The sequence below is a fragment of the Poromitra crassiceps genome, assembly GCF_964638095.1.
Source record: "Poromitra crassiceps genome assembly, chromosome: 25".
Classification (NCBI taxonomy): domain Eukaryota; kingdom Metazoa; phylum Chordata; class Actinopteri; order Beryciformes; family Melamphaidae; genus Poromitra; species Poromitra crassiceps.
The window spans coordinates 462,082-481,085 of NC_139649.1; the positions used below are offsets into that span (position 1 = coordinate 462,082).

General features: G+C 40.9%; 1 protein-coding gene across 1 annotated transcript; it reads right to left on the reverse strand.

Moving 5' to 3' along the window:
* Positions 1-7,676: 7,676 nt before the first annotated feature.
* On the reverse strand, positions 7,677-14,901 carry LOC310798420 (acidic mammalian chitinase-like; the record flags this gene model as incomplete). Its single annotated transcript, XM_083660970.1, has 11 exons — positions 7,677-7,885; positions 9,429-9,558; positions 9,833-9,949; positions 10,478-10,660; positions 11,451-11,574; positions 11,875-11,999; positions 13,662-13,827; positions 13,928-13,984; positions 14,246-14,450; positions 14,738-14,767; positions 14,877-14,901. The coding sequence occupies 11 exons, from the start codon at positions 14,899-14,901 to the stop codon at positions 7,677-7,679; spliced, it is 1,371 nt and encodes a 456-aa protein (XP_083517096.1).
* Positions 14,902-19,004: the final 4,103 nt, after the last annotated feature.

The window sequence follows — 19,004 nt, forward strand, 5'->3', positions numbered from 1 at the left end:
ATAAACTTTTTGCATTTGGAGACAGTGTGCGGGAGTTATTTTCTTATGATTCACATGACCAAAATGATATAAAAATGAAAAAATGGCCATGTCAGCATAACATGCACAAGATTGCGGTAACTGCTATACAAATAATAGCAAAGACGTAACGTTCCATCATGTACCATTTTCTTACAATTCTCTTAAAATACTGTGAGAATCTTGTCTTTGCATATCTCTTCATCCTTGCTCTATTTGCATTGCTCACACCAAATTCCCAGAATGCATCTCAATGAGCTTCCCCTCCCACAGCAGATAGGTCTCATTGTGTAGGTATAATGTGTCATGTCTGTGTGGAGCGAGAAGTCCTTACTGTCCAGTGTCCAACAAACAAACAGGCCCAAAACTGTTGGCCTGGCAGTGCAGCACTTTACTTAAGTTACATCATTCACCAATATAATAGGCCGTCAATAGCTTCTGGAAATGTCAAAGAAGAAAAGAACAAGTGATGCTGTCCAATGTAAGCTTACCTTACGGATCCCTTTCAGAAACCAACGTAGATCAGTTTACCAGCTTCTTATATATACATAAGTGTCCAGCATGGGTGGAGGAGGGGGATATGAGTCAAAGGGAGGTGGGTGGTAATGAAATGTATAGGAACCTAAAAGGATAAGATAAGTATCCTACTGTAAATGCTGACCTGACTGACAGGTAATGATAAACTAATGGTGGAGCATAATAGCACATTGCTGTATCAATACATCGTGCATAACTCTGATGTTTACCATTTTGTAATGATCTTCATGCTAATATCGATTCATTCATCTTTTTGTTGTCAAACGCTGACACCTTTAAGCTGCTACATACTGTAACTAATAACTAGAAAGAAAAACAGCTGTTTATGTTGTTATGTAACTTGTATAGTCCATTTCAACTGCCAAGGCCTGCAAAACCCTTGGCATAAATGTTTCAAGCATTTATCATTCTTTTACACATTTCAAAACTGTCCCACAATTTACAGTCACAAAAGTGCTCCATTTTATTATAAATTAATTATTTCTGTTCATTTATTCTATGATGTCAGAGAAGAGCAAAACATCCCTTCTTATTAGCTGTTACCTCTGTACATTGCCTCATAAAAATAACCTGCTTGCTGGCTAATAAACCCTTATCTTAACTATAGCTGGGCACAAGCACTCCATGTAGGCTACTTCTCTTCCTCTTTGATCATTCAAAGCTGATAGCTTATCTGTTTTATACCATTTTATATTGCTGACATGCTTTCACTCTTAAAACACAAAATACTGGAAAATCTCCCAATCCAGAGACTGTATTCAGGGTCTTTGCTGCTTCAAGTTAGCGGCTCATTTTATTGCTTAAATACCTTTTAATTAATAAGTGACAAAGTGAAGAAAAAAATGGTCAAAGTTAACAGTTTATATCAGAAATTATTTGTGCCTCCTTTTGAGTCTAGAAAAAGAATGTTTTTTGCCTGCACTTATAGTTATGGTATGATCATTGTATGAATGGATCAGCTCAGTGTCTGTACATGGAGACTGTTTATCACATGGCATGTTACATGTTATCCTCACTCATTGCTGTACAACGTATACCTTTATTTATAAGACAGGGGGGGTGTTCCAGTCAAGGTCCAGACTGTCCTGTGTGTAAGAGTAGCTTCTAATATCAATGTATAGACGGTTTTCACCAGAGCACAACCCCACAGCACTTCCTTTTTCTCAGCATTCGGCAAACTGCAGAAATATTCACTCGACATCGTTACTTTTGTTTTCGCTGCTCAGCTGTATAGACGGTTTTCACGGAATGGTCAGTCCTGCACTTGAATGTTTTTTTTTCTTTTATGTCCATAGCAAACACTGCAACAGGAAGTGAGCGGGGGTTCAATTTAGAATGTTTTTGTTGTCAAGTTAAAACCGTCTATACCTTTATTTATAAGGCAGAGGGGTGTGTTCCCCTGAGTAGCTTCTAATATCGTCTCAGACTAAACTCTGATAAGCCTGATAACGCAGCACATTGGACAAAGGCTTGTAAAGCATCACTAATGAAAGAAGCCGTCTTAAGGTCAGGTCATAGCCAGTATCTTATGTTGCAACACTAATAATACAACCATGAGCAAGATAGGACGAATACCATATCTACTGTTCAAAACAATCCAGACAATAACAATAAAAATGGGCTTGATGATTATCCACCGATAGCTCCAATGTCCGTGACAAATGTGAATGACTTTTGAGGCCAATCACAAAGTCCACATTTGTCATGACATGGCCATTCAAAGGATAGGGCAACAAACTATCATTATTAAATATAACAACTGAAAAAGCTTCCTGTAAAGCACCATAGTCAATATGATGGATCTGGTTCTGGAGTTCTATCTCAGCACACACGATATGATTTAAACCACTGTGAGAAAATCAGTGGATGCAAAACAAAGTTATGTAATAACTGGCTGGCTCCCCCCCATCTAGAGAACAAACATGTGTATATAGCACTCACAATGGCCCCAAGTTACCACCCTGGCCTCTGGCAACAACATCCCATCCCCTACCTCACGAGACGTGTTCACGCTTCTCACCTTCCCATTCTTTCCCCCAGACTACTGATATTATACAACATTCTTTCCCCCAGACTACTGATATTATACAACATTCTTTCCCCCAGACTACTGATATTATACAACATTCTTTCCCCAGACTACTGATATTATACAACATTCTTTCCCCCAGACTACTGATATTATACAACATTCTTTCCCCCAGACTACTGATATTATACAACATTCTTTCCCCAGACTACTGATATTATACAACATTCTTTCCCCAGACTACTGATATTATACAACATTCTTTCCCCCAGACTACTGATATTATACAACATTCTTTCCCCAGACTACTGATATTATACAACATTCTTTCCCCAGACTACTGATATTATACAACATTCTTTCCCCAGACTACTGATATTATACAACATTCTTTTCCCCAGACTACTGATATTAAACAACATTTTTTCCCCAGACTACTGATATTATACAACATTCTTTCCCCCAGACTACTGATATTATACAACATTCTTTCCCCCAGACTACTGATATTATACAACATTCTTTCCCCCAGACTACTGATATTATACAACATTCTTTCCCCCAGAGGGTGTTGTAAGAACAAGTGAAATTCATTCCTATAATACCAGATCTGCCCAATATTCAATTCAGAAACCTATTGCAGGAAGCCAAACCCAAACGTCATTTTGTAACACTGCTATCAACTTTTGGAATAATTTACCTGCTTCAGTGCAAGGCATAAACACTGTGAATGTCTTTAAACGTGCTCTCAAGACTCATCTAAAAAATGAGATGTTGACTAGAGAGTAATTGCAACACCTTCGCTGAGATTTCATTTGTATATATCATATATTTTATGTGTCATCGATAGACTTCTTTTTTCTGTTTTTCTTTTATAAAGTACAATTGTGTAATATTAAGGTTTTGATATTTGAAGGACCCCAGTGGAAATAAGCAGGCTTCTAGTTTGTAACTTTAAGCTGCTTTACTGGGTTATCCTTGGATCATTTTACTTTCGTTTTACATATTGTGTACTTTTTTTACTACTGTATTAATTGTAAATTTGTAATGGTTTTTATGCATTTCTTGATCCGAAATAAACCAAACCAAACCAGACTACTGATATTATACAACATTCTTTTCCCCAGACTACTGATATTATACAACATTCTTTCCCCCAGACTACTGATATTATACAACATTCTTTCCCCCAGACTACTGATATTATACAACATTCTTTCCCCAGACTACTGATATTATACAACATTCTTTCCCCCAGACTACTGATATTATACAACATTCTTTCCCCCAGACTACTGATATTATACTTCATTCTTTCCCCCAGACTACTGATATTATACAACATTCTTTTCCCCAGACTATTGATATTATACAACATTCTTTCTCCCAGACTACTGATATTATACAACATTCTTTCTCCCAGACTACTGATATTATACAACATTTTTTCCCCAGACTACTGATATTATACAAAAAAAAATCCCCAGACTACTGATATTATACAACATTCTTTTCCCCAGACTACTGATATTATACAACATTCTTTTCCCCAGACTACTGATATTATACAACATTCTTTCCCCCAGACTACTGATATTATACAACATTCTTTCCCCCAGACTACTGATATTATACAACATTCTTTCCCCCAGACTACTGATATTATACAACATTCTTTCCCCCAGACTACTGATATTATACAACATTCTTTCCCCCAGACTACTGATATTATACAACATTCTTTCCCCAGACTACTGATATTATACAACATTCTTTCCCCCAGACTACTGATATTATACAACATTCTTTCCCCAGACTACTGATATTATACAACATTCTTTCCCCAGACTACTGATATCAGACTACTGATATTATATAACATTCCACAATTCCTTCTAGTAGTGTGACCTGACCCCTGTAGCTCAGGGGTGGGCAACAATTTTTCATGGGGGCCCACATGAGAAACCCAGATTGTTGCCGGGGGCCGAACAAATGTCATGCCATAACCAATTGATGGACAACTTTGATGATAGAGTGGGCCAAAACATTTTTTTGCTGAGGGCCGAACGACACCAGCGTGAAAAATGTGGGGCATTTGAAGCCAGGTTTAGAGGAATAACTCATTTTAAATTAACAGTGTTGTCATTATTCAGTCTTAACCCTTGTACCCTGCAGGCGCGGAATCCTCAAACTCGCGTTGGTCCATCTGATGGACCTTGACGGGAATACTGTACTAATTTATAAATATTAATTTAAATTTTTAAATTTTTGACTGTTTATAATTCATTGGTAACTTCTTCCCTAATACCTCATACCAACATTTCATACCTATTCGAATTTTAACCCCTCAAATGCCAGTGTACAGTAAGTACAGTAAAAAAAAAAAAGCACATAAAAAAAAAGCGATTTTTTTTCCATTTCCATAAAGACAAACTGGCTTTGGGTCTGATATTATGGGCAGGTTGGGGTGTTTTACAAAAGTCACCACTGCAAGATGCCTAGTATCAAAGATTCGCAGGCATGATGTCACAATAGCTATGACATCACTAGCCTATGACATCATCAGTGATGTCATGAGATGATTTTTTGTCAATAATATGTCACTGATGACATTACTGATGATGTCACAGACATTGTGACATCATCAGTGGGTTTTTGTATTTTTTGTGATTTTTTGTAAAAATAGTATTTTTTCATATTTTGAGCCAAAAATCCAAAAAGCGCATGTTTTGGACTACCAGCCATTTTCCCCAAAAAACACAAACGAGCTTTAGTCCAGCATCTATCCTGGTCTAAAGGCTTCAAATCAGTAGTGTGGACTGTCAAATTCAGTTTTATAATATTTTGCCATATTTGGCATAGGAATCAGTTTTTTTTACATTTCATGTAAACTGTATGGAATTGATTGCTATGCCAAAACTGGGGGAATATGGGGAAATAGGCAAACACATTAGAAACTACAATTTTAACCGCTTGAGTCAAGGTGAGATGTGTAACATCAAGGAAATAATGATTTTTTGAAAAATTTGCTGGAAGTTAAAAAAAAAAGTTCTTTTTGTGCAAAATTAACATTGAAATCAATGGGACAACTATGCAATGGACTTTGAGACCATGTAACTCCCCCAAAATTTCTACCAACTCCAAGGTTAGATATTAAGGTCAAAGTTCAAGGTATTTGGTCCAGGATGCCCGCTGAAATAAATTAATTTTGTGAAAATTTGCTGGGAGTACCAATAGAGTGGTTTCAATGGAAGTCAATGGGTCCATCAGATGGACCAAGAGTAAATTGAGGAGTATTTTTGAAAATAGGTCTTAGGATCGTATAAAGATGATAACTATGATTGATTTTTGTCAAATACCCCCAAAAAAATACCTAGCCTTAATTTAAGACCATATACTCAAAAAATGTCGAAACGGCCCATACGCGAATGCAGGAAAAGTCCATCAGATGGACTAGGAGGGTACAAGGGTACCAATTTTTGATCCTTTTCACCTATGTCACCACCTGCTCTCCCTGCAGGGCTTGAAATTAACTTTTTTGACCACCTGCCAATATGGCTGCTAGATTTTAAAGTTTCCAGCCAATTAGAATTTCCACTCGCCAAAATGTTTTTCTTGAAATAAACCAGAATATGAGTGGGTTAATTTAAGCATAATGTATCAGTAAGTGGCCCGGGATTCTCAAAGCCTGTATTGAGGGTCACACAAGAACAAAAATGCACTCTTGAAGCTAAATAAATCCAAGACCGAGTTAATTTTTTTAATTTCTACTTCAATGTAGAACAGTCATTTCTTACACATGATTACTTTTAGCCTTTTAGTTATAAAGATTATTGAAAGATATTCCATATTCCAGACTGAAATGCTATAACAGAAGTGGAGTATTGGCCAGAATGACATGAACATTTGGACACTTATTCAGCTGGTATCTTGCATGTTGCCTTCAGGTGCACTGTAAAAAAAAAAAAAGAAAAAAAACATTTTTTTTTTGGTTGCAATTCCATCGGGGGCGACACAGGAGGCGCCCGCGGGCCGTATTTTGCCCATGTGTGCTGTAGCTTACAGTATACATACATTTTATTGTAGACCAGGGGTGGGCAATTTTTTTTCCCAGAGGGTCATACTGACTTACATCAAGTAAGCGAAGGGCAAACACATTGGACATCATACCTGCCAACATTTTCGCAGCAGTCTCCCTATTTTTAACCCTCTCTCCCGTTGTGATTGGTAATTTCTCGTTAATCTCCCGATATAATAGTGATACAAATCCAATGGCTGTAGCAGATGAGATTTATTAACATAATTCTGCCTTTTATTGTGTTTTGGGGGTTGTGTTGTTTTTCTTTGACGACGTTGGGGGCCGGACTGAGATGGTCCAGGGTCCAGGTCCGGATTTTGTGTGTTGTAAATTGTACAAATTATGCTACTACTTTCACAATTATAGATGTTTTTAAATCTCCCTGCTGTTTTGATATGCTGTATGTATGTATGTATGTATGTATGTATGTATGTACGTACAGTATGTATGTATGTATGTATGTATGTATGTATGTATGTATGTACAGTATGTATGTATGTATGTATGTATGTACAGTATGTATGTATGTATGTATGTATGTATGTAAATTGGTGCTTAATTTCAGTCTGTAAATGACTGCAAAGCACTAATAAATAGCTGGAGGCAGACACAAATGAAGAATACTGAAGTAGTTGATAAGATTTATGAGATGGACACAGTGTGTCAGATCAAGTTTCATACAGTTGACATTTCAGAACATAGCCACAATAAAAATGTATTGAGAAAAATAATAGCTGTGAGTTTTATTTGAGGAAAAAAAAAGTCATAAAAAGCACTCAATAATACATCGTCATTCATTGAGTTGTGAAATAATAGTGTTGTTTCTTACTTACTTAATTCTTTTATTTAGGAAAGGAGCGAGGCAGGGAAATATGGTATCAACAAACAACTTCTTTGTGGATTATCTAGCTTTACAATGGAGTCCAGGAAGCAAGCTGATGGTGGTTTCTTCAGGGCCAGTTGCAAGCTGATGGTGGTTTTTTCAGGGCCAGTTGCACGCTGATGGTGGTTTCTTCAGGGCCAGTTGCAGCACTTGCAGGAGTCCCAGTAGATGAGTCCGGGCTGGCAGCGGTGCAGGTAGGTGATCCCCTGGAAGCACTGGAAGTAGGTGGTCCTGTCGGCCGCATTGGTGTACAGGCCATCAGGACGGCCCACGCAGAAGGAGGCCACGGGGTCCAAGGTGGTGGTGGGGCCCACAGTGGTGGTGGGCTTAGGGGGGAAGCCTGTTGAGTCAGATGCAGATGATTATACATACGGACAGGAGCCATCTGTTTACATGCAGGCATGTTGCAGCTTTTCCCATATAGGCTGAATAGGCCAGTGGTTCTCAAATGGGGGTCCGGGGACCCCCAGGGGTCCGTGGCACTTTGCAAGGGGGTCCGCGAAAAGTTTTCAGGAAACAACTTTTTTGTGTGTGCCAAAGCTTCATAATTCAACGAAAATATGTTATGCTTTAAATCTAAAATGGTTCATGGATTACATTCTAATCTAACAAACCTATCAATTTAAAAGTCAAGCACGTTACCGTGGAAACAATGAAGCTTAGCCCAAAATCACAAATCAGAATGAGGGGGTCCCCGGTATATTTTCTATCTTGTAAGGGGTTCTTGGCTGAAAAAGATTTGAGAACCTCTGGAATAGGCAAAGTGACTATACTCAGGCAAGGCCCGCCCCCAGCAAAAGACGGATCTTATTGGCCCACTTCATTTTGAGTGCCACATTCACCTTTGGATGTGTTTCATTTGGATGATTCATGTGCTTTATACTTTATTGCTTTATGGCGGTGGGCAGGAGTGCTCTTATAAGGGGGCCTCCACACAAAATGTTGGCTATACATGTATTATATAATACATGTATTATAGGGCCTCTAGCAGTTTAGAGCCGGCCCTTCAAAGAGTTAAATTCATGGAAGACATCATAGACACAAAGTTATTTTAAAGTGGGCAAAGCAAAGATGAATGCTAGTATGCTTGATGTTGATTTATTTTCATATTTATGGGTTGTCTGCCTTATTACAGCCTCTTCTGACAAAGGTGAGAAGAACTGGTGAACTAATGCCTATTCACAGGGCCGGGCCCGCCCTATATGTGAACTAAGCAGCTGCCTAGAGCCCCGGGAGTTGCCAGGGGCCCCCTCAATTTTTTTTATTATTATTTTTTTTTTAATAAACATAGGCTATAATATTATAGGCTGTGTGTGGTAGTTAAAACATAGGTTGATGTTTATTTATGTTTGTAGTTTAAACAAAAACATAAATACTGTAGGCTACATACAGTACAACACAAAAGGCTGTTATTTACCTTTTGTCGCCACCTGGTGAGTAAATATATATGTAACTAAAACCATTAAAATTGACAACCGGTCCTGCATGTATCTACCGGTCCTTGGCACAGAAAAGGTTGGGAACCCCTGGTTTAACTGACCTGGCAACCCCTATGGCTGCTGGGTTCTACACGCTTGCTTGACACTGATAGGGCTACAAACGAGCATCATCATCATCACGTTTGTTTGTTTTAAATATTCCTCTAAATATGGCTAAAAGTCCAAAAAACATCAAATTTTCCCTCCTTACAGCACCCCCTACTTAAAAGTACTTCCAGCGCGGATGCCCCCAAACCCCCGCCCCTGGGAGGGGGCCCCTAATCTATATCCTGCTTAGGGCCCCCATATGGATAGAATGTGGTAGAGTCGATTGCAGACGTTTTCAGCAGCTGATAGAACAGTCAATGAATGTCTGATGGAGCAAACGGCTTGTGAGATCTTTACCCATTGAGAGCCTGAGGTGGTTGATCAGAGGATAAACTTCTCCATCTGGGCAGAAGTGGCCAGTGAAGTCATCCATGTCCAGCGTCCAGACATGAGCTCCTCCCAGGTTGTTTTCATTCATCCACTGAACCTACAGCACAACCAGGGAATCAAGAACAAAGATGTTTGCAACAATGATAGTGAACATACTGGGGATGAAGAAGTCCCTGAATGTCTGTTCTGCATTTATCTGTGGAGAATGCTGGGAAAGTCTTTGTCAGTGACTTCAGATCTCACAAGTAGGAGCTTAATGAAGATCAAGTAGGAGCTTAATGAAGTGTCTTTGAAGGCAGCAAAAGGCACAAGGTAGAATGTGAGAAACGATTGAGCAGTTAAATGATTGTAATCAAGATGTTCCTGGTCACCTTGGCGGCGTAGCTCCGTTTGTTATCATAGCCCACCCAGGTGCTGGCGTAAGTGGCGTAAGGAACCTCCTGCTCAGGGATCCACTGAGACGTGGTGCTGGCGCTGAACGTACAGACCTGGCAACACACAAACACAGACAGGCGCTGAATGTGCAGACCTGGCAACACACAAACACAGACAGGACTAAACAAGGCTAGACAGTAGGGGTGTCATAATACACTCCGTTCACAATACGATATGATACACGATATTGGGTTCACGATAACGATACGATACGATATTTTCACAATATTTTTTTGCAATCGATTTGTAAGTTGAGGGGGCATCCTCCACGCTAATTTGAGTAATTTCACCATTTTCATCCTCCGTGTCTGTAACGTCCCTCGTCTGTTCAAACAAAGCAATGAAAAGGAGAGCGAGCATGCAATCAGATGCAGATCAGTGCCACCATGTTCAGCTTCTTTTTCTCACGATATGAGATTTCATCTCAATGATACATATTGTCACGTTTTGATATCGCGATATATTGTGGGACGATATATTGTGACATCCCTACTAGACAGGCATAGAGACAGGGATGGATGGGAGAGTAAACCCACCTTTTTAGTAGCATTTCATTTGAGGTTAGTGTGATTGGGCCGTACCTCATAGTAGGCCCAGAAGCCGGCGGTGCGGGTGTAGGGCCCGGCCTCGGCGGGACCGTTGGCCGGGGCTCCCAGGCCGTTGCTGGCGCCGCTGAGCCGGTAGGTCCGTCCGTACGTAGGGAAGCCCAGCAGCAGCTTCTCAGCTGGGGCTCCCAGAGCCAGCCAGTGAGAGATGGAGGAGTTCTGACCAATGGGACGACAACAGAGATCAGTGCTATGGTGCATTGTTGAGTTTGTGATGTACGTTAGCCAGACACACACACAAACTCATTACCTCCTCCTAAACTCAACTGAACCCCCCCCCCCCCCCCCATAAAACTGGAACTCATATCTAATTTAATGCCTGTTTAACTGGGACTGTAAATTCATGTAAATTCCCTGCACATTTAATGCCTATTTAACTTAGCCTGTAAATTTTATGTACATTCAATGTAAACGTATATTTAACTCAGTCTGTAAATCTCATGTAAATTCAACATAAATTCATATTTATCACCCACAGAACACTTCACCACTCATGAACATATTGTATATATTTACTCGATTTGATTGCACTTGCAACTTTGTGATTGTCTTTAGTTATCTTCCTACTTCTTATCTCTGTATATTGATGTGACCGCTACACTGCATACAGACACTAAGACAAATTCCTCGTATGCAACTTGCATACTGTGGCAATAAAAGTGAGTCTGATTCTGATTCTGATTCTGATATTGCTCCATTCCCACAGTGTAGTATTGATATATTGATCCATTCTACATTATGTAATCAATCATACTTCATCATATCCATCACCTCCTAACTGGAGGAGATCTGACTTTTAACAAAGGATACACATCAGCAATAACCTTGATGTAGTGTGTGTGTGTGTGTGTGTGTGTGTGTGTGTGTGTGTGTGTGTGTGTGTGTGTGTGTGTGTGTGTGTGTGTGTGTGTGTGTGTGTGTGCACACGTGTGTGTGTGTGTGTTCTTACAATATTGTGGTGAATATGGGAGCCATAGTCCATGGCGCTGCGGTACAGCGGGCTGTTGTGTGCTGTGGCTGCCTCCCAGTGGCCGTGGAAGTCATAGGTCAGCACATTCAGGAAGTCCAGTTCCCTGGAAACACAAATAGAACAATTGAACACATCTAGTGGCTTAGGGTTAGGGTTAGGGTTAGTGGCTGTGTGTCACAAAGTGTTCTTTCCGAGGAACAAACATGGATTGGATGAAACAGTAAAAGGGCTCAAACGGTTTCTCACTGAACAATTCAAGTTGTTTCACAGCTCTCTCATTTCATGGATCTTGTGGAAGCCAAATGCTGCCCTCCACTAAACGAGCTAAATGTCTGATTTGACATGACAGCTGTTGTGTGTGTTGCTGACTGATTGGTTTGGTGTGTTTTCTTCATCGACTCACGGTGCGATGTGGGCGACCTCATAGCCGGCGTTGATGGTGGGCCTTAAAGCAGCCACATTGGCTGACAGCATCAGCAGGGTCTTCTTGTTGTCTCTGGCATCGTTCACGAAGGCCTGACGCAACTCCTGTAGAAAGAATGAATTGAATTAGAAATGAAAACTGATGGGGGCGTGCCCAGTGCCTCACCTGGTAGCACGCGTACGATTAAGGCTTAGTCCTTCACGCAGCCGACACGGGTTCGAATCCGACCTGCGGTCATTCGCTGCATGTCCTGCCCTCTCAACCCTCCCTGGCCCCCCGTCGCCGCCAAGCACACACTGTCCCATCGATTAAAGACAAAGATGCCACACACACAAAAATCGTATTGAAAAAGGATGGAAAGGCGTTTGTGATGTGCCATTTCTGAACAACCTTTGTATGACACACACATGAGGCGAGGGCCGAGGGGTCTGCCTTCATTTACACTAGGACCTTGCATCATATCGGTGATCAGTGTTGGGCAAGTTACGTTCAAAATGTAATATACTACATATTACTAGTGACTTTCATTTGAAAGTAATGCGTTACTTTACAATATTACTGTCTGTGTAGAGTAACTCGTTACTTATTACACTACTTTTGCATTACTTTTACCAAAACAACAGCAGCAGCAGAATGACATCGCCGCCCCGGAACCATCCTGAAAAATAATTTAAACCATCTTGAAGTCAGTGTAAACAATTCAAAATTCTAAATGTTATTCTTTTCCTTTGTTATTGTCATCTATAGTGGTTATTTGCATAAAAACACAGTTTGATTAGGAAATGATTGCATCTTTTTAAAATATGTTTATTTATTTTTAACTAAATTTGTAACTTAAGTTAAAGTAAAGGTAAAGTCCCAACGATTGTCACACACCTGAGTGTGCGAAATTTGTTCTCCGCATTTGACCCATCCCCTGGGGGAGCGGTGAGCAGCAGCAGCACCGTGCTCGGGAATCATTTGGTGATCTAACCCCCCAATTCCAACCCTTTGATGCTGAGTGCCAAGCAGGGAGGCAATGGGTCCCATTTTTATAGTCTTTGGTATGACTCGGCCGGGGATCGAACTCACAACCTCCCAGTCTCAGGGCAGACACTCAAACCACAAGTCCACTGAGCAGTTACTTGACAAAGTAACTGGTATAATATTACTGAAATCCTATAAGTAATAAGTTATATTACTGAGTTACTGCTAAAAGTAATATATTACATGTAATATGTTACTTTTGTAATGAGTTACCCCAACACTGTCGGTGATATCTGATATTTAAAGGAACAGTTCGCCCAAAAATGAAACTTCTCTCATCATCTACAAACTCACCAGTTCAAAGTTTGTCCGTACAAAACACAGGGAGAGGGAGGTTGCCAGCACAACTCCAGAGGAAACCAGTCACCATTGACTTCACTATGTACTGTACAAATGAAGTCAATTAGTGACTTCAGTGAATTTTCATTTTTGGGTGAAGCGTTCCTTTAATGAAATGCCAATATAAACAAAATACTACTAATACTACTACTACTAATAATAATACTAATAATAATACTAATAATAATAATAAAACCTGTGATGTGATAAATTGAGATAATGTAACATCACATTATTACATTATCATCAATATATACATGGGAGCTGGGGCTCTGTCTGTTTGTCTGTATATTTCTAGGATGATATATTTAAAAAGATAGACAGCACATTCAAGTTGAAGCCTACAATAAACAGCACGACATCTTTTGGTACGGCACAACGCCTCAAAGAGCCATGCTGACCTTGACCAGGTCAGTAAACCTCTGCTTGTCAGTTGGCGGGCTGCCGTTCTGTCCAGGGAACTCCCAGGCCAGGTTGAGCCCGTCAAAGTTGTGGGTGCGGAGGTAGCTGATGGCCGAGCTGATGAACGCCGCGCGGCTCTCGGGCCGGGCGACCATGGCGATGAATCTGGTGGGACGTAAAAAACGAAACGGACCTGAGTTGTATGGAGAGGCAGAGGGAAGCTGTGCCAAGGAGGCCAAGTTGTGTGCATGTGTGTCAGACTTACGGGCTGAGTCCATTGACGGTGCCTCCGACAGACAGCAAAGTCCTCAGTGCAGGATTACTGAAGGTATAGAAGAAAGAGAGACGGAACACTTTTACGGCACTGGACTAGGTCTTCTGTGGTAGGCGTAGGCCTGTGTCACTTACGGTTACTGGTTTGATAGTATATTGACTGATATTGGCCTTTTGCACTTGTGTGTGTGTGTTCATTTCATTTTTCAATGATGCGTTTATACACAAATTCACCTAAAGACCTCATGTATCACAGAGTGTCTCTACCGTTGAATAGGTGCAGTGGTGCCCCCTGGCTGTACTGACTCACATGTTCTTGAGGTTGTTGAGGCTGTGGTACAGCTCCTGGTCGTTCCACTCCACGGGGCTGATCTGGTTGAAGCTGTTGATGGTGGCCATGGTGTAGATAACGTGGGTGCATAAGAACGGGTCTATATTCGCCGGGAGGAATTTTCCAGCGGCGGGCCGGTACTGGGCCCAGTTGGTCATGTGGCACACCAGCTTAGAGGATGAGGCTGGGGGAAGTCATAAGAACAACACCAAACACAGACACTTACACCTGCAGCATGTCGCCAGGGAAAACATAGCCTCAATGGGCCGGTCCATTGAGCTTTTGAATGTCACTTTTCTTTTGCACCAATGTCTTCTGCATGAATCTCAACATGTGGACTGACACATTGCGGCTTCCTTCCCCTCCTGACTGTGTGCGTTGGTTTAGCCCTCAGCCAAGTATTAAGAGCTGCACAGTCTCATTACACTACATAGAGAAGCCAACAGCAGATGTTATAAAGTAAATGCTTACCAATGTGCAGAGTAAGCAGAAGCCCCAGAACTACAAAGAACAGAGAACAGAGTGAATACATCAATTGGAATAATAGCCTATTCTATAAATGAATGAACGAACAAACAGATTATTAAATTAATGAATGAATGGCATTTACCTGTGGGGAGAATAAGTCTTGCCATTGCGAAATCGAACCAATTTTCCACAGGAACAATGAACCTCTGGACGATCATAAAGAAAAATATGAGTTAACCACCAATCTCCTTACTGTATATCAATCTTTCTACTATAGGGCCACAACTAACAATTATTTTCATTGGCAATTAATCTGTCGATTATTTTCTCGATTAATCGATTCGTTGTTTGGTCTATAAAAATTTGACAGAAAATGCGGAAAAATGTTGATCAGTGTTTCCCAAAGCCCAAGATGTCGTCCTCAAATGTCTTGTTTTGTCCACAACCCAAAGAGATTCAGTTTGCTGTCATAAAGGAGTCAAGAAACCAGAAGATATTCACATTTAAGAAGTTGGAATCAGAGAACTTTGATATCTATTTTTTAATTACTCCAACACAGATAATTGACAACTAATCAATCGTTGTAGGTCTACTGAGAATAAACACGTCTAACGAATTATTTGCTACAATTTCATGTTTGCATGCAATCAGCAAGTTGCAGATAAATTTTCCCAATCAGTATATACTCGCTAATTCAGTCAAATGCTTTGCAAATCCATTACCTTTGTTCAGCAGGAGTGGAGGGAGAGTCGAGCGCTTGCTAGTGTTGTGTTGTGTGTGTGATTTATACTTTACTTATTAGTGGCTAATAGCTGTGGCAAAGGGCAGCTGATAAGTGATCAGTGATAAGTGATAAGGACTCTGGGTAGTGGGAGTCTGGCCCACGTTGTAATAATCATGGCCACAGTTTACTGTAAGTCATAGGCCATGTTCAGACTAGGAGGCCAAATCCGATTTGCTGATGAAGTTATTAATCATCATTATCTTGATTGGTTTCCCAAATCTGATTGGGGAGTGTGTACCGCACTGCCACACATCTGATTCTCAAGTCGGATCTGTGTGTCCAGACCTAAACAGCCTATCTGCATGGGTTGCTATGGTAACGACGTGGGCGTCAGTAAATAAGTACGTTGGTGACGTGGTTTTCCTGCGCAGAAGCATTTGATGACGAGTTGCGAGTGACGTTCAAATCAGATTTGGTGGATCTGCGCGTCCGCACTGAAGTCACATCAGTCGAAAGCAGATTGGAAACTACCTCCATATGTGGTTTGGGACAAGTGACACAAATCAGACTTGGAGCGTCCAGACTCCTAAAACCAATCTGGATAAAGTCATTAATAGGTCACTTAAGTTCACAAATCAGATTTGGCCTCCTAGTCTGAACATGGCCTTAGGCCTGCAGTGTTAGGCCTTTCAGTTTGTACGTCTCACACACACAAACACACACACACGCACACACGCACACACACATGCGCGCATGCACGCACACACACACACGCACAGACACACACACACACACACACACACACACACACACACACACACACACACACACACAAAATAAGGCAATTAGTTCTGATCAGCTTCTAACCTCATATGAATTAGTAATACAGTATTACATTTCACCGTCATAGTGACAGACATCAAAGAGGCTGGCAGTGCAACACGAACCTGAAACTCCCTACTGGAAATCTGTCTTTCTACCTAACTGAGGGGCAGATCAGATGCTGTTGCAGCAAAACCTGGACTGTGATTTCTTTATTTCAGCTGGCATTTAGAGAGGAGATTCACTGAGGGAATCCTAGAACTTCCATCATGAGCTGTGTCTACGTACTCCCTCTGTTAAAGAAATAACGGAGCACGACGGGGATGGGATTCGAACCCACGCGTGCAGCAGAGCACAATGCATTAGCAGTCCATCACCTTAACCACTCGGCCACCTCGTCCTCCATGTTCCTTCATGTGCTGTCATGTCCAGCAACAGACAGCCAGTATCCTCTGAGTACAGTACAGCACATTCACTGCTTTGCTCAGAATAGGATTCTAAAGCAGGCATCAGTAAAAGTTCAGGGGTGAAGGTCTAACAATAGAATCTGTGCCGTGACCCCGGATTCGAACCGGGGTTGCTGCGGCCACAACGCAGAGTACTAACCACTATACGATCAAGGGCTAGCCAGCTCCACAGCTCCACAGAGGGAGCGACTTTGAATAAGCACCTTTCAACATCAAGGTAGGGTCTACCAAAAAATAATGTTCTCCTCATTTAACCTTGCTGTTTCTTTGTTGTCGTTTTTTAATGCAACTTCAAGCTTATTGTGCGCTTTTGTCTCTTTCCTCTGGCTGTCACCACGACTGAGGCTCGAACCCACAACCTCAAAAGTGACTGAGGCTCATTAGCACAACGTCAATACTGCTGAGCAGCAAGCCAACTCTCTCTGCCACCAAGTCAGACTTCTTAAGGCAGGTTTTCTCAGGGCTTTTCACTCTTTCCTCTGGCTGTTGCCTTTCAAAACAGACTTAGGCCTGAACCCACGTTGTTTGTCTCTCTCGTCTCATGCTCTCAGCTTTCACGCATTATGTGCATTGTGAACCTTTTTTGTGAAGAAAAAATATATATACACAAATTATTTATCAAAGTATAGTCTTTATGCATCTTAAAAGATGTTTGGAAGGGATCCTTTACGTTTTAATAGTATTTGAATTATATTAATATGATGTGAGTTTCTATTTGCTTTGGACATAAAATACTTTTTACTTTTATACTTGAGTGCATTTCAGAGCCTGTACTTTTTTTTTACTTTTACTTGAGTAAACAAGTTGAATCAGTACTTCTACTTTTACCAGATTTTTTTTTTTTACACAACTGTACTTCTACTTAAGTAAAGAAAGTGTGTACTTTTTCCGTCTCAGATTTTTTATATTTGGTGTTTCAAAAGTAGGTATACATCTTTATATACATTATGTACACCTATATTATTTACATACTAAATGCTGAATTCATTCATATGATTATTATTATCATAAGAAAATAGTGTAGGCTACCTACTTTTGAAAAACCTGTTAACCATGTTATACTTGTATAGTACTTACTGTTTTCATTGAATCTGCTCAATACAACAGATTCTGAATGGAATAAATTCACACCTTTTTCTTAAATACAATCCCATGATGTTTATTGAATCGTATTTACAAGTTAGCCCCCCCCCCCCCCCCCACACATACACACCAACTCGCTGCCCCGAACCCCTCACATTCCCATTCACTCACACATTTGGAAAGGCCCAGTGGCATCATGAATATTACCCAGTGTGCATTTAATCCCAGCCATATGAAAGACAGACTCCTCCTTCCCACCAGGGAGTGAGTGAACAACCAATCAGAAAACATAACCAGTTCAGCCAGAGCATTCAGTGATTGGGCCCCTAATAAGACATAGTGTGACAGTGTGACATAGACACGACTTTTATGGCTCTTCAATGAATAGTGTATCAAAGACGTTGAGACAAACACATTGTACATAGTAAACTAGCAGTAAGCAGGACGTAGCACGTGGGAGCATCACGCTATTCCCACCAGTTCCCTTCCACCCCGAACAGGCGCCGCGACTGACCAGAGGAGGCGCTAATGCAGTGTCCAGGACACATACTCTTAATCCGGCTTCCCACCCGCAGACACAACCAATCGTGCCTGTATGGACGCCCGACCAAGCCGCAGGTAACACGGGGGCGCGAACCTGCGACCCTCGCGTTGGTCGAGCAAAATCCTCCTCCCCACCATCCTGGAATGGTTTCTCTGGTCAGACATCGAATATAAAAAATAATAAAAACATATTGACTAGCTGCGGTCACGGCGGAACCTCCATCATATCAGAGATGGATTACACGGACTGGATCACATTCATTTATTACATCTGCTCATTTTCTACAAACCCATCATGTACTGGTCCAACCCAAAACTAAACTTGTTTCAGTGAGTTCACTAATCAAAGAATATGTTTACAACAATAATTACCCTCTACAGCACTCTGCCTACAAAGTGAGATCCCAGGTACACAGTCATATTGTGCTATCCAGTGCTTATAGAAGTTGATATTTTGTAAAATGTGCCTAATATTGTCTGGTTTTGCTACACGCATACTCGGATGATATTTTCCAGTCCAGGAACCTGAACATGATGTTGCTGTAGTTTGGATCACATGTTGAAGAGTTGTACCATTTCAGGACATACATGTAATGAAGTGTATCACTGTCAAATGTTTCAGTTATCCAGA